Source organism: Ziziphus jujuba, chromosome 1, assembly GCF_031755915.1.
Source record: "Ziziphus jujuba cultivar Dongzao chromosome 1, ASM3175591v1".
In the NCBI taxonomy this organism is placed as follows: domain Eukaryota; kingdom Viridiplantae; phylum Streptophyta; class Magnoliopsida; order Rosales; family Rhamnaceae; genus Ziziphus; species Ziziphus jujuba.
In genome coordinates this window covers 12,757,852-12,777,932 of record NC_083379.1, presented here as the reverse complement: position 1 = coordinate 12,777,932, position 20,081 = coordinate 12,757,852, and the positions used below count along the sequence as shown (strand labels likewise).

The 20,081-nt window shown below is 33.1% G+C and overlaps 4 protein-coding genes across 4 annotated transcripts; all 4 read left to right on the top strand.

The window, feature by feature from the left end:
• The first annotated feature begins 15 nt into the window (after positions 1-15).
• Positions 16-2,064, top strand: LOC107414688 (monolignol oxidoreductase AtBBE-like 15). Its single transcript, XM_048478357.1, has 3 exons — positions 16-135; positions 367-1,209; positions 2,035-2,064. The coding sequence occupies exons 1-3, from the start codon at positions 16-18 to the stop codon at positions 2,062-2,064; spliced, it is 993 nt and encodes a 330-aa protein (XP_048334314.1).
• A 4,059-nt stretch (positions 2,065-6,123) lies between these two features.
• LOC112491082 (berberine bridge enzyme-like 23) lies at positions 6,124-6,519 on the top strand. The gene has a single exon (XM_025072198.2). The coding sequence runs from the start codon at positions 6,124-6,126 to the stop codon at positions 6,517-6,519; it is 396 nt and encodes a 131-aa protein (XP_024927966.2).
• Positions 6,520-12,407: 5,888 nt separating this feature from the next.
• Positions 12,408-14,024, top strand: LOC125423592 (tetrahydroberberine oxidase-like). The gene has a single exon (XM_048478246.1). It carries the CDS (start codon positions 12,408-12,410, stop codon positions 14,022-14,024), a length of 1,617 nt encoding a protein of 538 aa, XP_048334203.1.
• An 839-nt stretch (positions 14,025-14,863) lies between these two features.
• Positions 14,864-16,447, top strand: LOC125420673 (berberine bridge enzyme-like 22). The gene has a single exon (XM_048467413.2). It carries the CDS (start codon positions 14,864-14,866, stop codon positions 16,445-16,447), a length of 1,584 nt encoding a protein of 527 aa, XP_048323370.2.
• Positions 16,448-20,081: the final 3,634 nt, after the last annotated feature.

Here is a 20,081-nt window from a genome sequence, read left to right as displayed (position 1 = left end):
TACACACACATTAGCATGATTGGCAAGAGACGAGCCCTTGCCAGAACCAAGAAAATGGAAGAAGGGCAAAACACAAGAATTCGTTTCCTATATTCCGTTTTCATCTTTCTATTTTCAACTTCATCTTCATGCTTGGTATACGACAATTTTATCCAATGTCTTTCCCAGAATTCCCCACCTAACATTCCAGTCTCAAAATTTATATTTACACCGACCAATTCCTCCTACTCATCCCTCCTTGAATCTTCCATCAAAAACCTCAGATTCTCCTCCCCCACAACCCCAAAACCACTCTTCATAGTCACACCTTTCTATGATTCCCATGTCAGAGCAACCGTTATATGCTGCAAACAAGTTGGTTTGTAGATCAGAATTGAAAGCAGTGGTCATGACTATGAAGGCCTATCCTACACTGCTTCTCTCCCATTTGTTGTTCTCAATCTCATAAATTTTCGATCAATCAGCGTTGACATAGAAGATAACAGTGCTTGGGTTGAATCTGGAACAACAGTTGGTGAATTGTACTACAGAATTGCAGAGAAAAGTCCAGTCCATGGATTCCCTGCTGGGGTTAGCCCAACAATTGGGATTGGTAGGTATATAAGCGGAGGTGGGCTTGGTAATATGTTGAGGAAATATGGTTTGGCTGCGAATAATATCCTTGATGCACGTATAGTTGATGTTAATGATCGAATACTTGAAAGAGAATCCATGGGAGAAGATCTATTTTGGGCCATTAGAGGAGGTGGAGGGTCAAGCTTTTGTGTTGTTCTTTCATTGAAAGTCAAGCTTGTTTATGTCCCACCAACTGTGACTATTTTCAAAGTTGCAAGAGCCTTAGACCAAAGTGGTACAAAGCTTGTGCATAAGTGGCAAAAAATTGGACCAAAAATGGATGAGAACCTGTTTGTCAAATTAATTGTTGACGCTGCAGATGGAGGAAATAGAACACTCAAAGTCACATTCAATTCTGTATTTCTAGGGAGAGCTAATCAGCTGCTTCAGACATTGGAAAAAAGTTTTCCTAAATTGGGTTTGGAAATTAGTGACTGCAAAGAAATGAGCTGGATTGGATCTGTTATGTATTTTTCAGGGTACCCAGAAAGAACAACAATAGAAGCACTAAGGGATAGAGTACCGCAGAGAAGGAACTTCTTCAAAGCTAAATCAGACTTTGTGAAGGAACCCATTTCGGAATCCGCACTGGAAGTCATAGGATTTTTAGAACAAAAAACACAGCAAAAACGAAAGAGAAAGAAGCTTAAACTAGTGTGGTAAACTCTTTCATTCATTTTTAGACAAAACATATAAACACAAGTTTTCAGAAATAGTAAACCATCTAAATTTCACCTACTACTGCAGTAATCATATTGCCAAAAGACAAGCCATACTTTGGCTACCTAATACAACAGTGTTTTTATCAAAAACTGAAAGTACAGTAACTAATCATCACAAAGCAACTTATGACAGCAACAAAAGTGACATTACACTAACACTCCTCCTTGGCACTTTTGCTGAAAACACTAAAATCATTTCTTAATGTTTGAAACCTGTTTTTTAGCAAAGCTTTTGTTAAAATATCAGCAAGCTGGACCTCAGAACTGCAATGAACCAGCTTCACTTCACCATTTCTTTCAGCTTCTCTCATAGCATGATATTTGACTGGAATATGCTTTATTCTTCTATGTTGACCTAGATTTTCAGCAATGGCAATTGCAAACTTGTTGTCAATATATAATGGTAGCTTCTTCTTACCTCACATTTAAATCAACAAGCAACTTCCTTAGCCATAAAGCTTGATTTGATGTTGCAGCTTCAGATGTGGATTGAGCAACTGAACCTTGTTTTTGTGAGCTCCATGAAAAAGGACCTGAACCAAGAGAAAATAAGTACCCTAAGTACTTTTTGAATCCTCCATGCTGCCAGCCCAATCACTATCAACATAGCCCATCAACTTGCCTTCTTTTTGCTTCAAAAACCAAACACCATAGTCTATAGTGCCTCTAATGTACCTTAGCACTCTTTTAACTGCAGAATAATGCATATGTGATGGAGTATGCATAAATCTAAAAAGAAAACTCACAGAAAACATAATGTCAGGTCTAGAAGCACATAAATACAGCAAAATTCCAATAAGGCTTCTATAGGTTAAAACTTCAATCTTGGCAACACCATCTTCGAGTTCAAATTTTTTATTGTAAACCATTGGAGTGTCAACTGGATCTTCTCCATGTCAAACTTTTTGAGTAGTTCCACAGCATACTTCTTTTGGGATAAGAAAATGTGATGACTAAATTGATATATCTCCATGCCAAGAAAGTAGTTCATCACTCCTAAATCTGACATTTCAAACACCTTTTGCATTTAAGATTTAAACTCCAACACACTTTGTGAATCTCCTCCTATAACAAATAAGTCATCAACATATAGAGAAACAATCAATTTTTCATCATTTGAACTTGACTTCACGTACAAAGTAGACTCATTCTCACTCCTTTTAAATCCCTTTCCAACAAGGTGTGAGTCAATTATGCTATACCAAGCTTTAGGAGCTTGTTTCAAGCCATAAAGAGCCTTATGCAGTTTATAAACTTTGTCTTCCTATCCTTGAACAACAAAGCCTTCAGGTTGTTCAACATATACTTCTTCCTGCAGGTGACCATTTAGAAATGCAGATTTCACATTTAAATGGTAAACTTTCCAGCCTTTTTGAGCAGCAAGTGCTAGTAGAAATCTGATTGTCTCATGTCTTGCAACTGGTGCAAACATATCTCCATAATCAATACCAGGTTGCTGCACATAACCTTTAACTACCAATTTTGCTTTATGCTTATTTATTGTGCCATTTGCATTGAGCTTGGTCCTAAAAACCCATTTCACTCCAATGGCCTTTTTGTCTTAGGGTTTGTTCACCAATTCCCAAGTTTTGTTTTTGTTTATCATATTGAGTTTTCATGGCCTCTCTCCATGTCTCGAACCGATTTGCATCATAGTAAGTAATTGGATCACATAATGCTAGGTTGCATCTCTTATATACATCAGTTAAGGTTCTTGTACCTCAAACATCGGATATGGATCTTATAGCTCGGACATCGGACATGAGTCTTGTATCTCGGACATCGAACAGGAGTCTTGTATCTCGGATATTGGACATGAGTCTTGTATCTCGGACATCAGACATAAGTTTTGTATCTCGGACATCGGACATGGGTTTTGTATCTCGAACATTGGACAGGGATCTTGTACCTTGGACATCGGACATGGGTTTTGTATCTCGGACATCGGACATGGGTCTTATAGCTCGGACATCGGACAGGGGTTTTGTAACTCGGATATCGAACAGGGGTCTTATATCCCGGACATCGAACATGAGTCTTGTATCTCGGACATCGGATAGGAGTCTTGTATCTCAGATGCTTCTCTTAAATGCATCAATGAAGGGTCTGTACCCGGATGCTTCTCTCGGATGCATCAGTTAGAGGTTTTGTACCTCGGATGCTTTTCTCATATACATCAGTCAAGAATACCTCGGATTCCAATAGCATCTTCATCATTTGAATCGGTTTCCTCCTTAATCTCATCATGTTCTTGGATAAAATTCTTTTATGATGCTTGAACTTCACTTTTTTCCCAATTCCAAACAGCAACTTTATCAACTTTAACATTCCTACTAACAATTAGCTTGTTAGTCTTCAAATGATATACTTTGTACCCTTTTGTATTGCTGCTGTAACCAACAAAAATTCCCACATCAACTTTTTAATTCAACTTATCTCTTTTAATTTCAGGAACATGTGTATAACAAATGCTCCCAAACATCTTCAAATGCTCCATAGTAGGCTTGACTCCATACCACACCTCATATGGAGTTTTAAACTTCAATGCTTTAGTTGGTAATCTATTTAGCAAATACACTGAGGTATTCACTTCTTCAGCCCAAAACGTCTTTGGTAATTGCTTCTCAAACAACAATCATCTACACATCTCCATAATAGTCCTGTTCTTCGTCTCATTAACCCCATTTTGCTGAGAAGTATAGGGAGAGGTCAACTGATATTGAATTTCAGCTTTTTTGCATTGTAACTCAAACTTTTGAGTTGTATATCCAGTCCCATTATCTGATCGTATCACCTTATTGCTACATTTTGCTTAATTTTCAACCATGGCTTTAAAGCTGGTGAATATCTCACCAGCCTGACACACTTCCAGATTTTTGTTAACAGCAGGCATATTTTTCACCAATTTCTTTTCATGCATTAGATTCAAGGAGTCATAGTTAAAATGACCAAGTCTTTTATGCCACAACTTAGATTCATCACTAATTTTGGCATAAAAAACATTGTTTCCCTTCTTGTTCCACTCTACAACAAAACTTTTATCTTTCATTCCAACATTTAGAATTTCACTTCCATGTTGATCATATATTATGCAAGACTTATCTTGAAAATCCAAAGAATATCCATTTTCAAGCATTTGTTCCACACTTAACAAGCTTTGATTAATTTCGGGTACATATAACACATTTGAAATGAATTTAGTACCTGTTGAAGTTTCCACAGCCACGTCTCCTTTGCCTTAAGGAATAAAATCTCCATTTCCTATTTGGACTTTGGAAACAAAGCTTCTATCCAAGGATCAACATCATGAGTCATATGCTGAGTGCAACCACTATCCACCAACCAAGCTTCTTTGCTACCGTTTTCTGCATAACATGTAGCAACAAACAGCCTTTCTTCATTTTGCCGTGCTTCATCAGCAACATGTACTTGGTGTGCTTGTTGCACTGGTCCTCCTTTGTTTTTGCAAACTTTTTCAATATGTCCAAGTTGTTTGCAAGCTCTAAATTGAACATTAGGCCTAAACCAACAATATTTTTCAGGATAGTTGTCCTTTTTGCAATGAGAGCACTTCATAAACTTCTTTCTTTCACCCTTTCTGCTTGTACCAGCACCATGTTTTCCTTTAACATTATTTCCACCACCTTACTGCTTCCTTTGATTATTGTTTGCTGGAGCCTTACCTTTTTGTAATGCTAAAAAGGCACTTTCTAAGGTTTCTTCTTTCCTTATAGATCTTCTTTATTCAATTGCTTGTAAAGCATTAACAAGCTCTAACAAAGAATCTGATTCAGGTCTCTTGACTCCTCCAAGGATGAGATTTTTGTTTCGAACTTTTCTGGCAAGCTGACCAGCACTTTCTCCACCATTCGTCTGTCACTCAGCTCCTCTCCAAGAGTTCTGATCTGGTTAACTACCTTCATGAGTCTGTCAATGAATTCTTTTACTAACTCAGAATCCTTCATTCTTAAAGTTTCGAACCCCCTCCTTAAGTTCAATACCTGCATTTGTCTTGTTCTTGCACTTACCTAGAACTCTTATTTCAGCTTGTCCCAAACCTCTTTAGCTGTAGTGCAAGCCATAATTCTGATGAATATCACTTCTGAAACACCAACATGTAAGGCAGATAAAGCCTTAAATGTTTTAGCAACCTACTCACTATGTTGCTTTATTTGAGCAATAGTGGGATTTATTGTCAAAGGGGGAGGACTTCTTTCGGTCTCTATTACTTCCCACAAGTCAAAAGCTTGAAGGTAAGCTTTCATTTTTATAGACCACATGGCATAATTTTCTCTAGAAAATATAGGAGGTGATGGAGTAAAAAAATGAGTTGAAACCATTTAAAAAAGGAAGAAAAGGTAGAAGGAAGGTTTCTGTATTTTTTGCTATTTTACTCACAGCCCCACTAAGATCATTAGAGCTCTAATACCATTTGTAGGATTTTTAAAACAAAAAAACACAGCAAAAACAAAAGAGAAAGAAGCTTAAACTAGTGTGGTAAACTTTTTCGTTCATTTTTAGACAGAACATATAAACACAAGCTTTCAAAAAAAGTAAACCACCTAATTTTCACCTACTACTGCAGTAATCATATTGCCAAAGATAAGCCATACTTTGGCTACCTAATACAACGGTGTTTGTACCACAAACTGAAAGTACAGTAACTAATCATCACAAAGCAACTTATGACAGCAACAAAAGTGACATTACACTAACAGAAGTGCTATGGAAATGGTGTTTGGAAGAAGAGAAAACAAATTTGATATTTGACCCCTTTGGAGGTAAGATGGATGATATATCAAAATCAGAAACTCCATTCCCACATAGGGAAGGAAACTTGTATAACATACACTACTTAGTCCACTGGTGTGATGGAGACATTGTGGGAACAATAGAGAAGCACATTGATTGGATAAGAAAGGTGTATGAGAAAATGACTCCATATGTATCTAGCAATCCAAGGGGTGCTTATCTGAATTACGGGGATCTGGATTTGGGAAGCAATGGTGATGACAAAAGGACAGCGTATTCTGAAGCTGAAAGATGGGGTCTCAAGTATTTCAAGAACAATTTCAAGAGATTAGCAATTATGAAAGGTGAGGTTAACCCAAACAATTTCTTTGCATTTGAACAGAGCATCCCTCCTTTGATTTTGGATGAAGGGAAGAGAGAAACAGATTGAAAAGGAGCAGTAAAAGTTTTTCTAATGAGAAGAAGCTATGGCTGTAGGCTAGTAGAATAACTAATTACTAGCCCTTTTGCAATAGCTGCAAAGTTGATTTATCATCCTTCTTCTGTATTCTGTAAGTCTATTATTATTATTATTATTATTATTTGGATAAATAAATCTATGATTATTTGTGTTAAAAATCTTCTTTTTAGCTTTATAATACATAATGATTAAAAGGGTCCCTTCTATTAGAATTCATAGTGATTTAATTGATTAATTAGCATTAAATATATAATATATTTTATAGTGGGGAGCATAGACCCTAGCTAGTAGGGATTATTGTAATACAAAAACCATGATCCATGTGAAGCAGTTGCATTTTGGCGGAAAAATAGTATATGAGCTAAGGTCAAATGGTACTGATAGTTTTATTTTTTTAATTAATTAATTAATTTATTTTTTATAAATGGTTCTGGTTTTTTTTTTCTTTTTTTTTTTCTATGGTGAAATCGTACTGGTAGGTTGAGTAATCAATATATATCTGACTTGTATTTGGTTAGCCATTTCTGTTTTTGGATATTTTTATTTTGCTTCACCTGTACTTGCATCGCTTATTATTAGTTGTAAATCTTAGGGTTTTTTTTTTAAAAATGGCCGTAGTATAAATCAACAATTGAAAAATAACAAAAAAAAATTATTTTTTAAAAAATAACCACATTTTTTTATATTTAGATCAAAATACCCTTTAACAATACAATTTTTTTCTACTTTTCTTTCAAAACCGTGCCGCAGAATCTGTAGCTCACTTTGAGACGCATCTCTCCTCTCTCTCTCTCTCTCTCTCTCAATTTTTCGCATTAAAAGAGACGTTTTCTGGCTATACGATTTTTTTTCTCAATGTTGGCAACTTTAGAGGGATTTTTATTTTCCATTTATTTTGTTCAAAGTTTCCTTGACCTCAAAAACAAAATTGTTTTGGTTAATAAAAGTTTAATATAGGTAGTTAATTTATTTTGGTTTTTAGAGAATGAGTTGCTTTTGTTGCTTTATTCCTTATCGAAAGGATGTCAGTACTTGGTCTTCAGGTATCTATCTTCTTTCTTGCTTCAGCTTGCTAAATGTAGATTTTTGTTTTTTTTTGTTCCCTTTCTTTTGGTATAGTTTTGCTGAATGTGGCAAGGATTTTTACAAAACAACACTTAAAACTATAGGAAGTGGAAGGGGAAAGGTGAGTTCCGATGATGGTGGTACGAAGATTTGAAATGGCACTGTTTATCCAAATTCAATTTTTTATATTAATTATTATTACTATTTTAAATTGTTTATTATTATTATTATTATTATTATAATATTTTGTGCGCCTAGATTTTGAAGAATTTGTTCATCATGGGGGGAAATTGGGAGAGGAAAGGGTGGCAATGGCCTGAAAAACAATGTGGCTCACAGTTTCACTTTGAAATGTCACAGCCAGTGGATAAGACTGGTTAGAGTTGCAACATTTGCACAATTTATTGTTATTATATTGTATGGGGCTGAATTTTTTGAACATTTTTCATGTTGCAATCTGCCAATCTCATATTTCTTATTATCATTAAGTGTATGCAATTTTTGTCGAGTATATTAACTGGTTAAGCTTATAAATTATCAGCTTCTTATATTTATTAGTCTATATGCGTTTGCTAAATTTGATGTGTATAAGTTACATTTTTTCTCAATTTTGTAAGAATGTATTATATAGCTTTATATCAGTTATGATGATGGGTTTTGATGTTCATTTAACAAAAATGATAATGTGTTTTGATATAAAAATAACTAATTTATTTTCTTGAAAAAGTGGCATTTTTATCGGGATTCATTTTTGCACAATTCCCTTAGGTGCAAATCGGTACCAGTATCTGGAAAATTTTTCGCTTGTCGGAAAAAATGTCCTCTTGTTGAAAATCAAATTATGTCTGTCGGAAACAATTTCCTCCTATCGAAAAATCATTTCCAATAGAAGAATAAATTAATATTGGGGTAAAAAAATGAAAATGAGAGTGGAGATAAAATATGTCTTGGATTCAAAAAAAAAAAAATTATTAAACTAAAGTTTCTAAATACGTACTACATTATTATCAAAACATGAAGAAACATCACCATCGAGTAGAATATCTATTCATGATACAAAAAATATTCATTTCGATCTATCTCAATAGAATTAAAATTATCATCATTTAACTATGATTTTGTGCATCTTTTACTGACGGAAACCGTTATATTTCTACCATTTTGATACTTTCAATAACCACTATCATTTTGCATCAATGTTCTATCGTATAAAATCGCAATTACAATATCATCTTCTTTCATTTTACTACAAAATTAAATGAATAATATTAAACTAAATTAATAAATATATAAAAATATGAATAATACTAAATAAACATATTAACTATATCAAAAAAACCGATTCTGTTCTTTTCCACCAAATATGATGTTTTTCTACTGGTGGAAAACCAACAAAAACTAGCAAAAAACTCACAAACTGGTGGAAAATGGCGGAAGTTTATCTTTTTCGTCAATTTTCTTTCATTTTACTATTTTTTGCGATTTTCCAGTTTTATACAATTTTTCTCTCATTTTTACACCATTTGTCCCCTAAATATCTTTAAATTCAAATATAAGAGCTCATAAACTAATTTATTACATACCCATATTAAAAAAATTTAGAAAATACAAAACTAAGAAAATACAAGGTGGGCATGTTAATACAATGTTTCATGTGAAAATACAAGAAAAAGAGAAAATTTATATCTGAGTTTCTCTTTAGAAATGAGAAAATATCAAAAAAAAAAAAAAAACAAAAAAAAGTGTGAGAGGAGATGAGATGCCAAGGAGAACGAGCGGGCTATTAGAGATTTTTTTTTTTTTTCTTTTCAAAAGGTGAACGGGTGTTTAGAGGAAAAAGGAAATGGTAAGATATATTTTGTAATTTTCAATTTAGTTAAGCATTTTTTTGTCACAAATCAGCTAGTTTTTTTAAAGAAAAAGGAAAGGGTTAGATATATTTTGTAATTTTCAATTTAGTTAAGCATTTTTTTGTCACAAATCAGCTAGTTTTTTTAAAGAAAAAGGAAAGGGTTAGATATATTTTGTAATTTTCAATTTAATTAAGTGTATTTTTATTACAAATCGGCTAGTTTTTTTTTTTTTTTTAAATTTGCTATTTTTCAAATCCAGAATTATATAATAGCTATTTTTCAAAAAAATTCTAAATCTTATCAGCCCAATATAATGGGTTCAGTTCACCAAATATGTACCATATTGTTTGGGCCTAATAAGTTGAAAACCTTAGGCCCAATGTTAAATTTGATAGAAAAATTTGACCACAGTCAAAAATAGTAATAAGAAACCAAGATTTTTTTCGCAATTCATAAAGAATTTGGTACAAAACCATGTTGATACACTATCATTTAAAAATATAAAAAATATAAAATAGTTTTATACAACACTTTTTATATCTAAAATATTTATAGTTCATACAATTTCAATTAAGCCAAAAACACTTCTTTTTTTTTTTCCCTAACACTTTAGGCCCAAATTTTAAATTCAATTAAAAAATTGGACCACTTGGGCTGTCAAAAATAATAATAATAACAATAAGCCCAGATTTTTTTAACCATTTAAAATATATTGCTTTTTAAATATATAAATATATAAAGTAAATTTATATAATATTTTTAATATTTAAAACATTCATAATTTATACCCTTTTTATTAAGTGAAAAGTATTTTTTTATTTTTACAAATCAAGCATCACTTAAAAAAAAATTCACAAAAATTGATAGTTATGATTGGGCAATGAATCAAAATGTTTTTAAATGAAACTAATAATTGTAGAAGCTCCAAAGAATTTTCTTACTACAAAGATCATTTTTGAACAATGAAAATATATATTTGTTACTGTGATCAATTCAAAAATTATAAATGTTTTTAAAAATATTCGTTCGCATACTTCTGAATATATTTAAAATGTTCAATCATGTACGTTTAAACATATTTAAATGTTAAATTGTATATTTTTAAACACAAATATGTTTAATTATTAAATATTTTTAATAATAATAATTTTAAATAAGGTAAAAATTTAAATTTGTAATGAAACTATATAGAGATTATTTGATAGTGCAATTAAACTTCTTTAATAATAATATAATATTAATGGAGTCCAATAGCATTATATTTTTTTTATATAGCTAATTGCATTTAGCATACAGTACTTTTGCATAATTTCATATTGGACCTTCAAGTTTAAAATGTTCTACCTTGGACTTTTAATTCTAAAATGTTTTATATTACACCCTTAATTTATAATATTTTTTAAATTAAGAACCATGTCTCTAAATGGTGCCATATGCCACCCTAAAAACTAGAGTATTTTTAAGAATATTAAAATAAGAAAATAAGCAAAATTATTGTGCAAAATATCTTATTAATATTAAAAAAAAATTGTATTAAAAGTGTTAAAAACAGAATAATTTAAAGCGTCTTTTAATGCCCAGATAAATAGGGCTTGACAAAATGGAATTCACTTTAAGAAACTAGTAGAAATTTAGATAAAAGGTAAAAATAAAATATTGTAAATTTAGATAAATGGTAGAATAAAGACAAAAATCAAAACTTGCTGGAAATATAAAATTACTAAAAGACAATGAGTATTCAAAAAAGTGTAGAGAGATTTTAGCAAAAAGTTTCCATGTTGGAGTTTTGGTTGTGTAGAGTGAGGCCTTTCTTTATGTTTTAGAAGCTTTATTTTATATATTTCTTACTGCTCTGCAATATGGAAATACCAGTAATATATAATAATAATTTACGATTTATGGTGTCATTAATGGTACTTTCATAATCTTCTCTTGGGCTAATTAAATCCATTTCAAATTTGAATTTATATATAGATATATATATATATATATATATATATATATATATATATATATATATATATATATATATGTTTGAATTCAGTTACTGAACATAAATAATTATCCATTATCTTAAAATTTTCAAAAAATTGATTTATCCCACAAATAACATTGTAGCCTTATTAGACCTTCCAATCACTCTATCAAATATTCAAATTTATTATCATTATTTAAATTAATAATAAAGAAAATTTGGAAAAATAGGTGGTTCAGACTTCAGACCATATGGTTAGTTATTAAGAGGGCAAATAACAAAATAAGACCAGTGTCAAAAAAATAAATAAGTAAATAACAAATTTGGACGTTTTCGAATCAATTATAATATACGCTGCAAAAAACAATAAAAAAAAATTATTTACAATATAAATTAGCCAGATTTTCAAACAAGAGTACAGAAATTAAGGAAAAAGGAAATGATTCTCATCTTTGCAATATTTTATCTAGCTGTTTTTTTCTGTGTCTATTGCAGCACGTATGAATCATATACTATTTCAGTTAATCAAAATTCATGTTATATAAAAATATCAACTGAATGCTATTAAAGGAGATTTCAGTTTTATTTATTTATCATCGTTTCCATCTAGTACATAAATATTATCAAAAAATAATAATAATAAATTTTATTAGTTTGATTTATGATAAATCTGAATTTTTTTATGGGTATTAATATGTTGTCATCTCATTCAAAAATATTAATAAAAATGAAAAACAAAAAAGAAATGAGATAAAATATATGAGGTGGGATTATGACTAAAAAAGAAAAAGGTTGAGGAGGGATTCTAATCAAACCGAAAATGGAAACAAGGATCCGTTTCATAACATATACATTTATACGGTTATTAATAGAGCAAGTAACAAAAATAGCACGTTTTAATCAATCACACTATAACAATATAAATTAGCTAGAATTTTGAAGCAATAAAATAGGGTTAATGAAAAATGGGAAAATTTCTCATCTTTGGAATATTTTTTCTCTTTTTCTCTGTTTCTACTGCAAGACCTCATAATGAAAACGGCCATGGAAACAAATTTCTTTCTTGTTTTGCTTTGAATTCTCCAGTTCCTATTACCAACATAAGCAGTATCATCCACAATACTTCTGACCCTTCATATCCGTCTATCCTTCAATCTTCCATACAAAACCTAAGGTTCAACTCCACCACCATTCTAAAGCCCTGTTTCATCATCACACCCGAACATTTCTCTCATGTTCAAGCAGCAGTCAATTGCAGCAAGATCCATGGCCTTGAAGTTAGGGTTCGAAGTGGCGGCCACGACTACGAAGGCCTTTCTTACACAGCAAGAAACCCCTTTGTCATCATCGATCTTGTCAACCTCCGACAAGTTCGAATTGATCTAGAGAATGGAACCGCATGGGTTCAAACAGGCGCTACACTCGGCGAGGTTTACTACAAAATCGGCAATGCTAGCAATACCTATGGTTTTCCGGCCGGTACTTGCCCTACGTTAGGCGTAGGAGGCCATATCAGCGGTGGTGGACAAGGTTTTCTTATGAGAAAATATGGGCTTGCGGCCGATAATGTTTTGGACGCAGTTATAGTGAATGCACGTGGGGAGATTCTTAGTAGATCATCAATGGGGGAGGACCTATTTTGGGCCATTAGAGGAGGAGGAGCTGCAAGTTTCGGTGTCGTTGTTGAATGGAAGATAAAGTTGGTTCCGGTTCCTCCTCGAGTCACCGGGTTCATCGTCTCGAAAACACTTGATCAAGGTGCAACGAAATTGCTCCACAGATGGCAGCAGATTGCAGATAAGTTTGTTGAAGATTTATTTATCAGACCCATTATTATAGTAACCAAAGGTGGTAATAATAGTACTAGAAATATCCTAGTGAAGTTCCAGTCCTTGTTTCTTGGAAGTTTGGATCAGTTGCTTCCTTTGATGGAAAGAAGCTTCCCTGAGTTGGGTCTTGAAGCTAAAGACTGTAGAGAAATGAGATGGGTAGAGTCCATTCTATACATTGACGATGGTTTTCCATCAGGAGAGTCCTTGGAGATTTTGCTTGATAGGAAACATAACATGAACAAGGGATTCTTCAAAGCCAAATCGGATTTCGTTACCAAACCCATTTCGGAAAATGATTTGGAAAACATATGGAAGGTGATGGAGGAAGGTGAATCTGGAATCATGATTTGGGAAGCTTATGGTGGCAAAATGGGCTATATATCAGAAACAGAAACTCCATTCCCACATAGAGGAGGTGTACTGTTCAACATACAGTATTACAATGGATGGGCACAACCTGGAAATGATACTGAAACGAAACGTTTGGATTGGATTAACAAAGTCTACGATTCAATGGCTCCGTTTGTTACCAAGAATCCGAGGACTGCTTATCTGAATTATAGAGACTTGGATTTGGGAAGAAATAAAGTGGGGACTTTCTCAGAAGCCAAGGTCTGGGGTGAGAAGTACTTCAAGAGTAATTTCTATCGATTAGCAAGGGTAAAAGGTGAAGTTGATCCTGAAAACTTCTTCAAGAATGAGCAGAGTATCATTGCACGTCGAATTCCTGTTAATACTAAGAGTAATTGATAATAATGAATTTTCTTTGACCTTTTTGTGATGGATTAGCTTTTATTTTTTTCTGGAAAATAATCAGAAATTATTTGAGATGGAACGATCACAAGCTGTTCTTGTAAAATGTTCCCAAATATTTTCTTTGACCCATCATAAAGCATCAAGTTGTGAGTCGTCTCTAATTTATAGCATATCCCAAAAACAATTTCCTATCTTTTTCTTTTTTTGAAACCACAATTTCCTATTTTATTATCTTTTATATATTGCACCTAAAATTTATTTTTATGTGGTATATAAAACTACCATTACCTTAAAAACAACATTATTTATTCGTATTCAATTCGTTTACATGCCCATCCAACACACATGTAGATCCTACAAAGGACATGAAAGTCGGGGCGTGCCAATAGGTGAGAGAAAGTGCAATATCAAATATGAAGTGGCAAGTCACAAATTACAATTACATCACATATTTAAGGAATTAAGATATATATATATATATTCAGATATTACCCATTTAATGAGCCATTTCTGTTATTAAAAGGAAAAAATCATTCCTTGTTATTCATTATAGACGGTAAAGAAAGTATATAATGTCACAAATGGAAGTATGTGAGACCTTTATATACTGCAAGAGTGACTAATTGCCGACTAGTTTATAAACGACAAATTTGGCAGTTATATAGGTGTCAATCATTGATACCCTCTCCATAGGAATTATCACTTCACATTTGTTTGTATACAAATGAGTACAACAAGGCCGACCCTATAAATACACTAAGCATCTGTTTTGGATGTTCCATATCCCCCAAACTCATTCCTCTGTATTCTCAAAGAAACCAAAGCACAGAGAGATGAATTTAATTGCTCTGTTTTCTCTGTTTTTGCTTTCATTTCCTTTCACAATTTCTTCTCTCCTCCATGAAAATTTCATGCATTGCATGTCAACCCAATTCCCTAACTACACCAAAAACACGCAAATCATCCACATTCCAAGCTCCCCTTTATATTCCTCTCTCTTGGAATCTTCCCAACAGAACCCCAGATGGGTAAATTCAACATCACCAAAACCTCTTCTCCTCCTCACACCTTTCCATGAGGCTGAAATCCAAGCAGCCGTTATTTGTAGCAAAATTCATGGTTTACAAATAAGGGTCCGAAGTGGAGGCCATGACTATGAAGGTTTATCCTACCTTTGCAAAACCCCTTTCGTCCTCATCGACCTCATCAACCTTCGATCCATTGAAATTGATCTTGAAGAAAAGACAGCTTGGGTTCAGTCCGGTGCTACACTGGGTGAGCTTTACTATGCCATTGTAAAGAAAACCGGAATGTACGGATTTCCGGCGGGTTTATGTCCCAGTGTAGGTGTTGGTGGTCACTTCAGTGGAGGTGGGTTTGGCACTATGTTGAGGAAATATGGGCTTGCAGCTGACAATGTCATTGATGCTTACGTAATCAATGCTAATGGTAAGTTTCTTGGAAGACAAGAAATGGGTGAGGATCTGTTTTGGGCCATTAGAGGAGGTGGTGGAGAAAGCTTTGGGATTGTACTTTCATGGAAGATCAAACTTGTTCCGGTTCCACCAGAAGTTATTGGCTTTACAGTCTCGAAAACTCTCAAACAAGGTGCAGGAAAGCTTGTCCATAGATGGCAATACATTGCAGATAATTTGCATGAAGATCTTTTCATCAGGGTCATCATCCAAGATGTGGGACAAGGGAAAGAAAAAACAGTTCAAGCTTCTTTCAACTCGCTGTTTCTTGGAGGAATCGAAAGGCTGATGCCATTGATGAACCAGAGCTTTCCTGAGCTAGGATTGGAAGCCAAAGACTGCATTGAAATGAGTTGGATTCAATCTGTTCTCTATTTTACAGGTTACCAAAAAGACGAACCTTTGGAGTTGTTGTTGGATAGGACTATTCAATACAAGAGCTATTTCAAGGCAAAATCTGACTATGTGAAGAAACCCATTTCTGAATCTGGACTCCAAGGGATCTGGGAAAGGTTTTTGGAAGAGGAATTAGTTTTCATGATAATGGATCCATATGGGGGGAAAATGAATGAGATTTCAGAGTCAGAAATTCCTTTTCCACACAGAAAAGGTAATCTGTACAATATACAGTACTTGGTGAAGTGGGAAGTGAATGGTGTTAAGGCATCCAAGAAGCATTTGAAATGGATAAGAATGCTTTACGGATACATGAAGCCCTATGTTTCAAACTCTCCAAGGGCTGCTTATATAAACTATAGGGATCTTGATTTGGGAACAAACAAGATTGGAAATAATATTACAACCTATGAAGAAGCCAGCGTTTGGGGTACAAAGTACTTCAAGGATAACTTCAAGAGATTAGTGAATGTGAAAAACAAAGTTGATCCACACAATTTCTTCAGAAATGAACAGAGTATTCCAACTATTCCAGCATGGCTATAGAGGAAATTATAGGAATTATACGCTGCGTAATAACCTAATGAGTCTCGGCCTTTTTTGTAGCAATTATGGTAGCTTTTAACAAAATATATGCAAGGCTCTAAAGCTAATTGATTGGTGTCCGTATTGCTGATTTTAAAATATACATATATATATATATATATGTATATACGAAATTAAATGTTTCTTGCCGATGATGGCCAGAGCAACTAATTACTCCAAAATCCTTGGTGCTCAACATTTTCCTTTTAGAAAACTAATAACAGTATTGGCTATGATTTTTAGCAACTAAACTTTTCATGTAGAGCAGAAACAGATAAAAACGAAACATAGTGAAGCCCCGTATGATTTTCAGTAATTAAGCTTTGTGAGAATTTGAGATTTTTGAGAAATTATATCTAATTTCCAAATGCTCTTTTTGATAAGTACTGAGGGGAAAAAATAGAAAAAAAGCATTTTAGCCAAACATTCTCAAATTGATAGGAGTTATATGATCGAATTACTCATATAGAAGTATGTCCGTCCTCAAAGTGCTAATATATGACTATTTGACTGAACGACTCTTAAATATTTGGTCATAAAGCTGGATGCAAACTTAGGTAGTGTAAAGAACAATATTGATTGTGTAGGTAAAATCAAGTTTATAAAAATATAGTCTGAAGAGGAATTTAGTCGCTCCGATCAATAGCAGTAGAGCAAAATGGAGCGACTCTATGTTATCGTATTGGCAAACGAGATTCTGAAAAGATCCTTGGATTCCTAATAATCCAAATTATCGGCCTGTTGCTAATCAGAATGCAGAAATATTTTGGTTTGGGATGGTTGATTCCCTTAAGAGGACCAATGGAAGTTGGGATATAGAGAGGCTCAACCTTTTGTTCGATAATGAAATAGCAGACAAAATCCTCAGAATACATTAGGTCTCTAATGAGGTTAATGATAAATTGGTATGGATGGGAACAAAAAATACTGCTTTTAGTGCGAAATCTGCTTATTGGCTTTTGAAAGATTGCAAGGCTACTAGATCAAAGTGGTGATTGTTCTTGTGGAAGAGTGGTAACTCATGAAAGATTAAAGTTCTTTAACTTGGCCTTCCAACTGAAGCCAATCTGTTGGAATGAAATATGGAGGTTGATTCCGTGGAGTGCCCTCATGGATGCAGTTGCCTCGAGGATGAGGTTCATCTCTTTTTCAGGTGCAACTATTCATGAGGAAGACAAACGTGACTTCTTTTTGTGGTGCTCTTGATGGAGCATATATGGTGGCTCAGGAATAATTCTATCCATAATGAGTCAGTTGAGGACCTAGAGAGTTTTGTACAGGCTTTGAGAAACCGGTTTGGTGATTTCAATGTATCTCTCTTGTGTGATATTTCAATCGAAAGAAGTTAACAATGGGAGTAATGCCGTGATCTGGACTTGCCCACCTGCTGGATTTGTTAAGATTAGTTTGGATGCTGCCATTAGGAAGCATTATTGTTTCTTGGGAGACCATTCTAGTAATGTGCTTAAGATTCACTCTCATAACAACATTTGTATTCCAGAATTGCGGCGTTGGTGGCCATTCACAATTTTTTTTGGCGATTCAGGAAGGATGGATGGATGTCATATGCTAGAGTGATGCCAAAGCAGTTAATCAAAGCTTGCACCTTGGCAATTGTTCCTCTCTTCACTGGTCTTCAAAGTATCTTTCCAATTGTATTTTGAACTTGTGTCAGTTTTTTTTTTTCTTTTTTTTTTTTTCCCCTATCTCTATTTCTTTTGTTTGGAGTCCGAGGAAATACAATAGGTCAGCTCACATTGTTAGGACCTTCTAATCCTGATCATATTTCCTCGGGCTTTTGTTAATTGTATGACTCCTGAGAGTGGCCAGAGGGCTAGGTCATGAATCTGGGCTATTTTTTTCTTTTCTGCCATTTTTGGTTTTATAAAACCCCCCCCTTAAAAAAAAATTAAAAAAAAAAAAAAAAAAGCTATAGAATGATGATATATTTGAAGGGCACTCCAACAGGATTAGGGTTATCGTGATAAGAAAGCACCGTAGTCCGCTTTACAAGAACTATTTGGATACTTTTACTTCATAAACAAATTAAAATTTAAAATTTGAATAAATGTTTAACAATGTAACCCCAAAAAAAAAAAAAAAAATCAATGATGCTACGGGACCAAGATATCTATAAATTATGTGGTAAATAACGTAAAATCATTTTATTGGTTTGTATTTAATTTTACTACAATATTTACGGATTCACTTATATACTTTGATTTATATATTCTCTCAACTAATAAAATGATGTCATATTTATTAAAAAAAAAAAATGACATATCATTTACCAAATAAGTTGGTAAACAGTTGCAGAGAATGATCAACTATCCATTAGTTGCCTTCACCCACAGTCCACACCTGAGCTAACTAGGCCCAGCACTTTTTCACTTTTTTGCCAAAAAGCAAGGCATAACACTTTTTAATTTTTGTCAGCCTATAAATCTAATTAATCTAAAAAGCAATATTTGTCCATTATAATCAACATTTTTAACAATTGCACCCAAAAAAAAAAAAAAAAAAGCCAACAGCAACAACGACAACATTTTTGGCAAGTTTTGGGCCAATGTCAATTTCTTCAAACTTGCGGTTGGTATCCAATTGTATATTATGATGTGATATGATGTAAAAGGCAGGGTAATTTGGGTAATTAATCCCCTATATCAATAGAGTATTTGGAAAAAGAAAAATGTTTATATGAATGATCATTACTAAATTATTCATGGAACCGTTTTACTTGCCTCATTGATAGATCCACTTTTTCATTTAATTTTGTTTATTATTATTTTAATAAGTTAAAATAAATTCAGTTAATAATTGTTATCTCTCGATCTCTCTGGACTTTTATAATAACAGTAGCAGATTGAATACCAATTTTCTTTTCCATTCCCATACAACAGTTGTACGATGAGATATGAACAACGGTCCATTAATCACGTTCAGTGCAATATAAACCCAACAATCAATAATCAGTTTAATATCAAAATAAATTATGTGGAACTTATAAAATTATTCATTTGAATGTTGGATTATAAATAACTGAATAGTTGTTTACAATACATCAAGTTCTATTATGTTTTTGTCTTAAAGTAACATCACCATAGATGGCAAACCCATCTTGATTCTTGGGAATCAAACATTATTCCTTCATGCCTTCAGGTTATTTTAAACCATGAAACTTAATAAAAAGAACTTTTTTAATCCAATAAAGACTTGACAACGACACACTATAAATAAATAATAAATTATTTGACATGAAAATATGATAACTATTTTTTTTTTTTTGTTCAAAATTGCCCTTTAAATTTATCATCGGAATCCAGTAGTTGAAGTTCAAATTTTGACAAATTTTATTATTAGTTCGGATAGCCGCATACCATATAATACAAAAGTTATATCCTAATACCTATGATACTACTAGGAGATATCTTTTTTATTTAAGCAAGAAAAAAAAGAAATTGCCCTCTAAATTTCTTTTTCAACCAAATATTTAGCCCGGGATGGTCAAAATAAAGCACCAACGTCTTTATTCATGCTTTGAATCATAGCATCTCTTCCCTTGCCCAATTTATAATAAATTAATTAAAAAAAAACA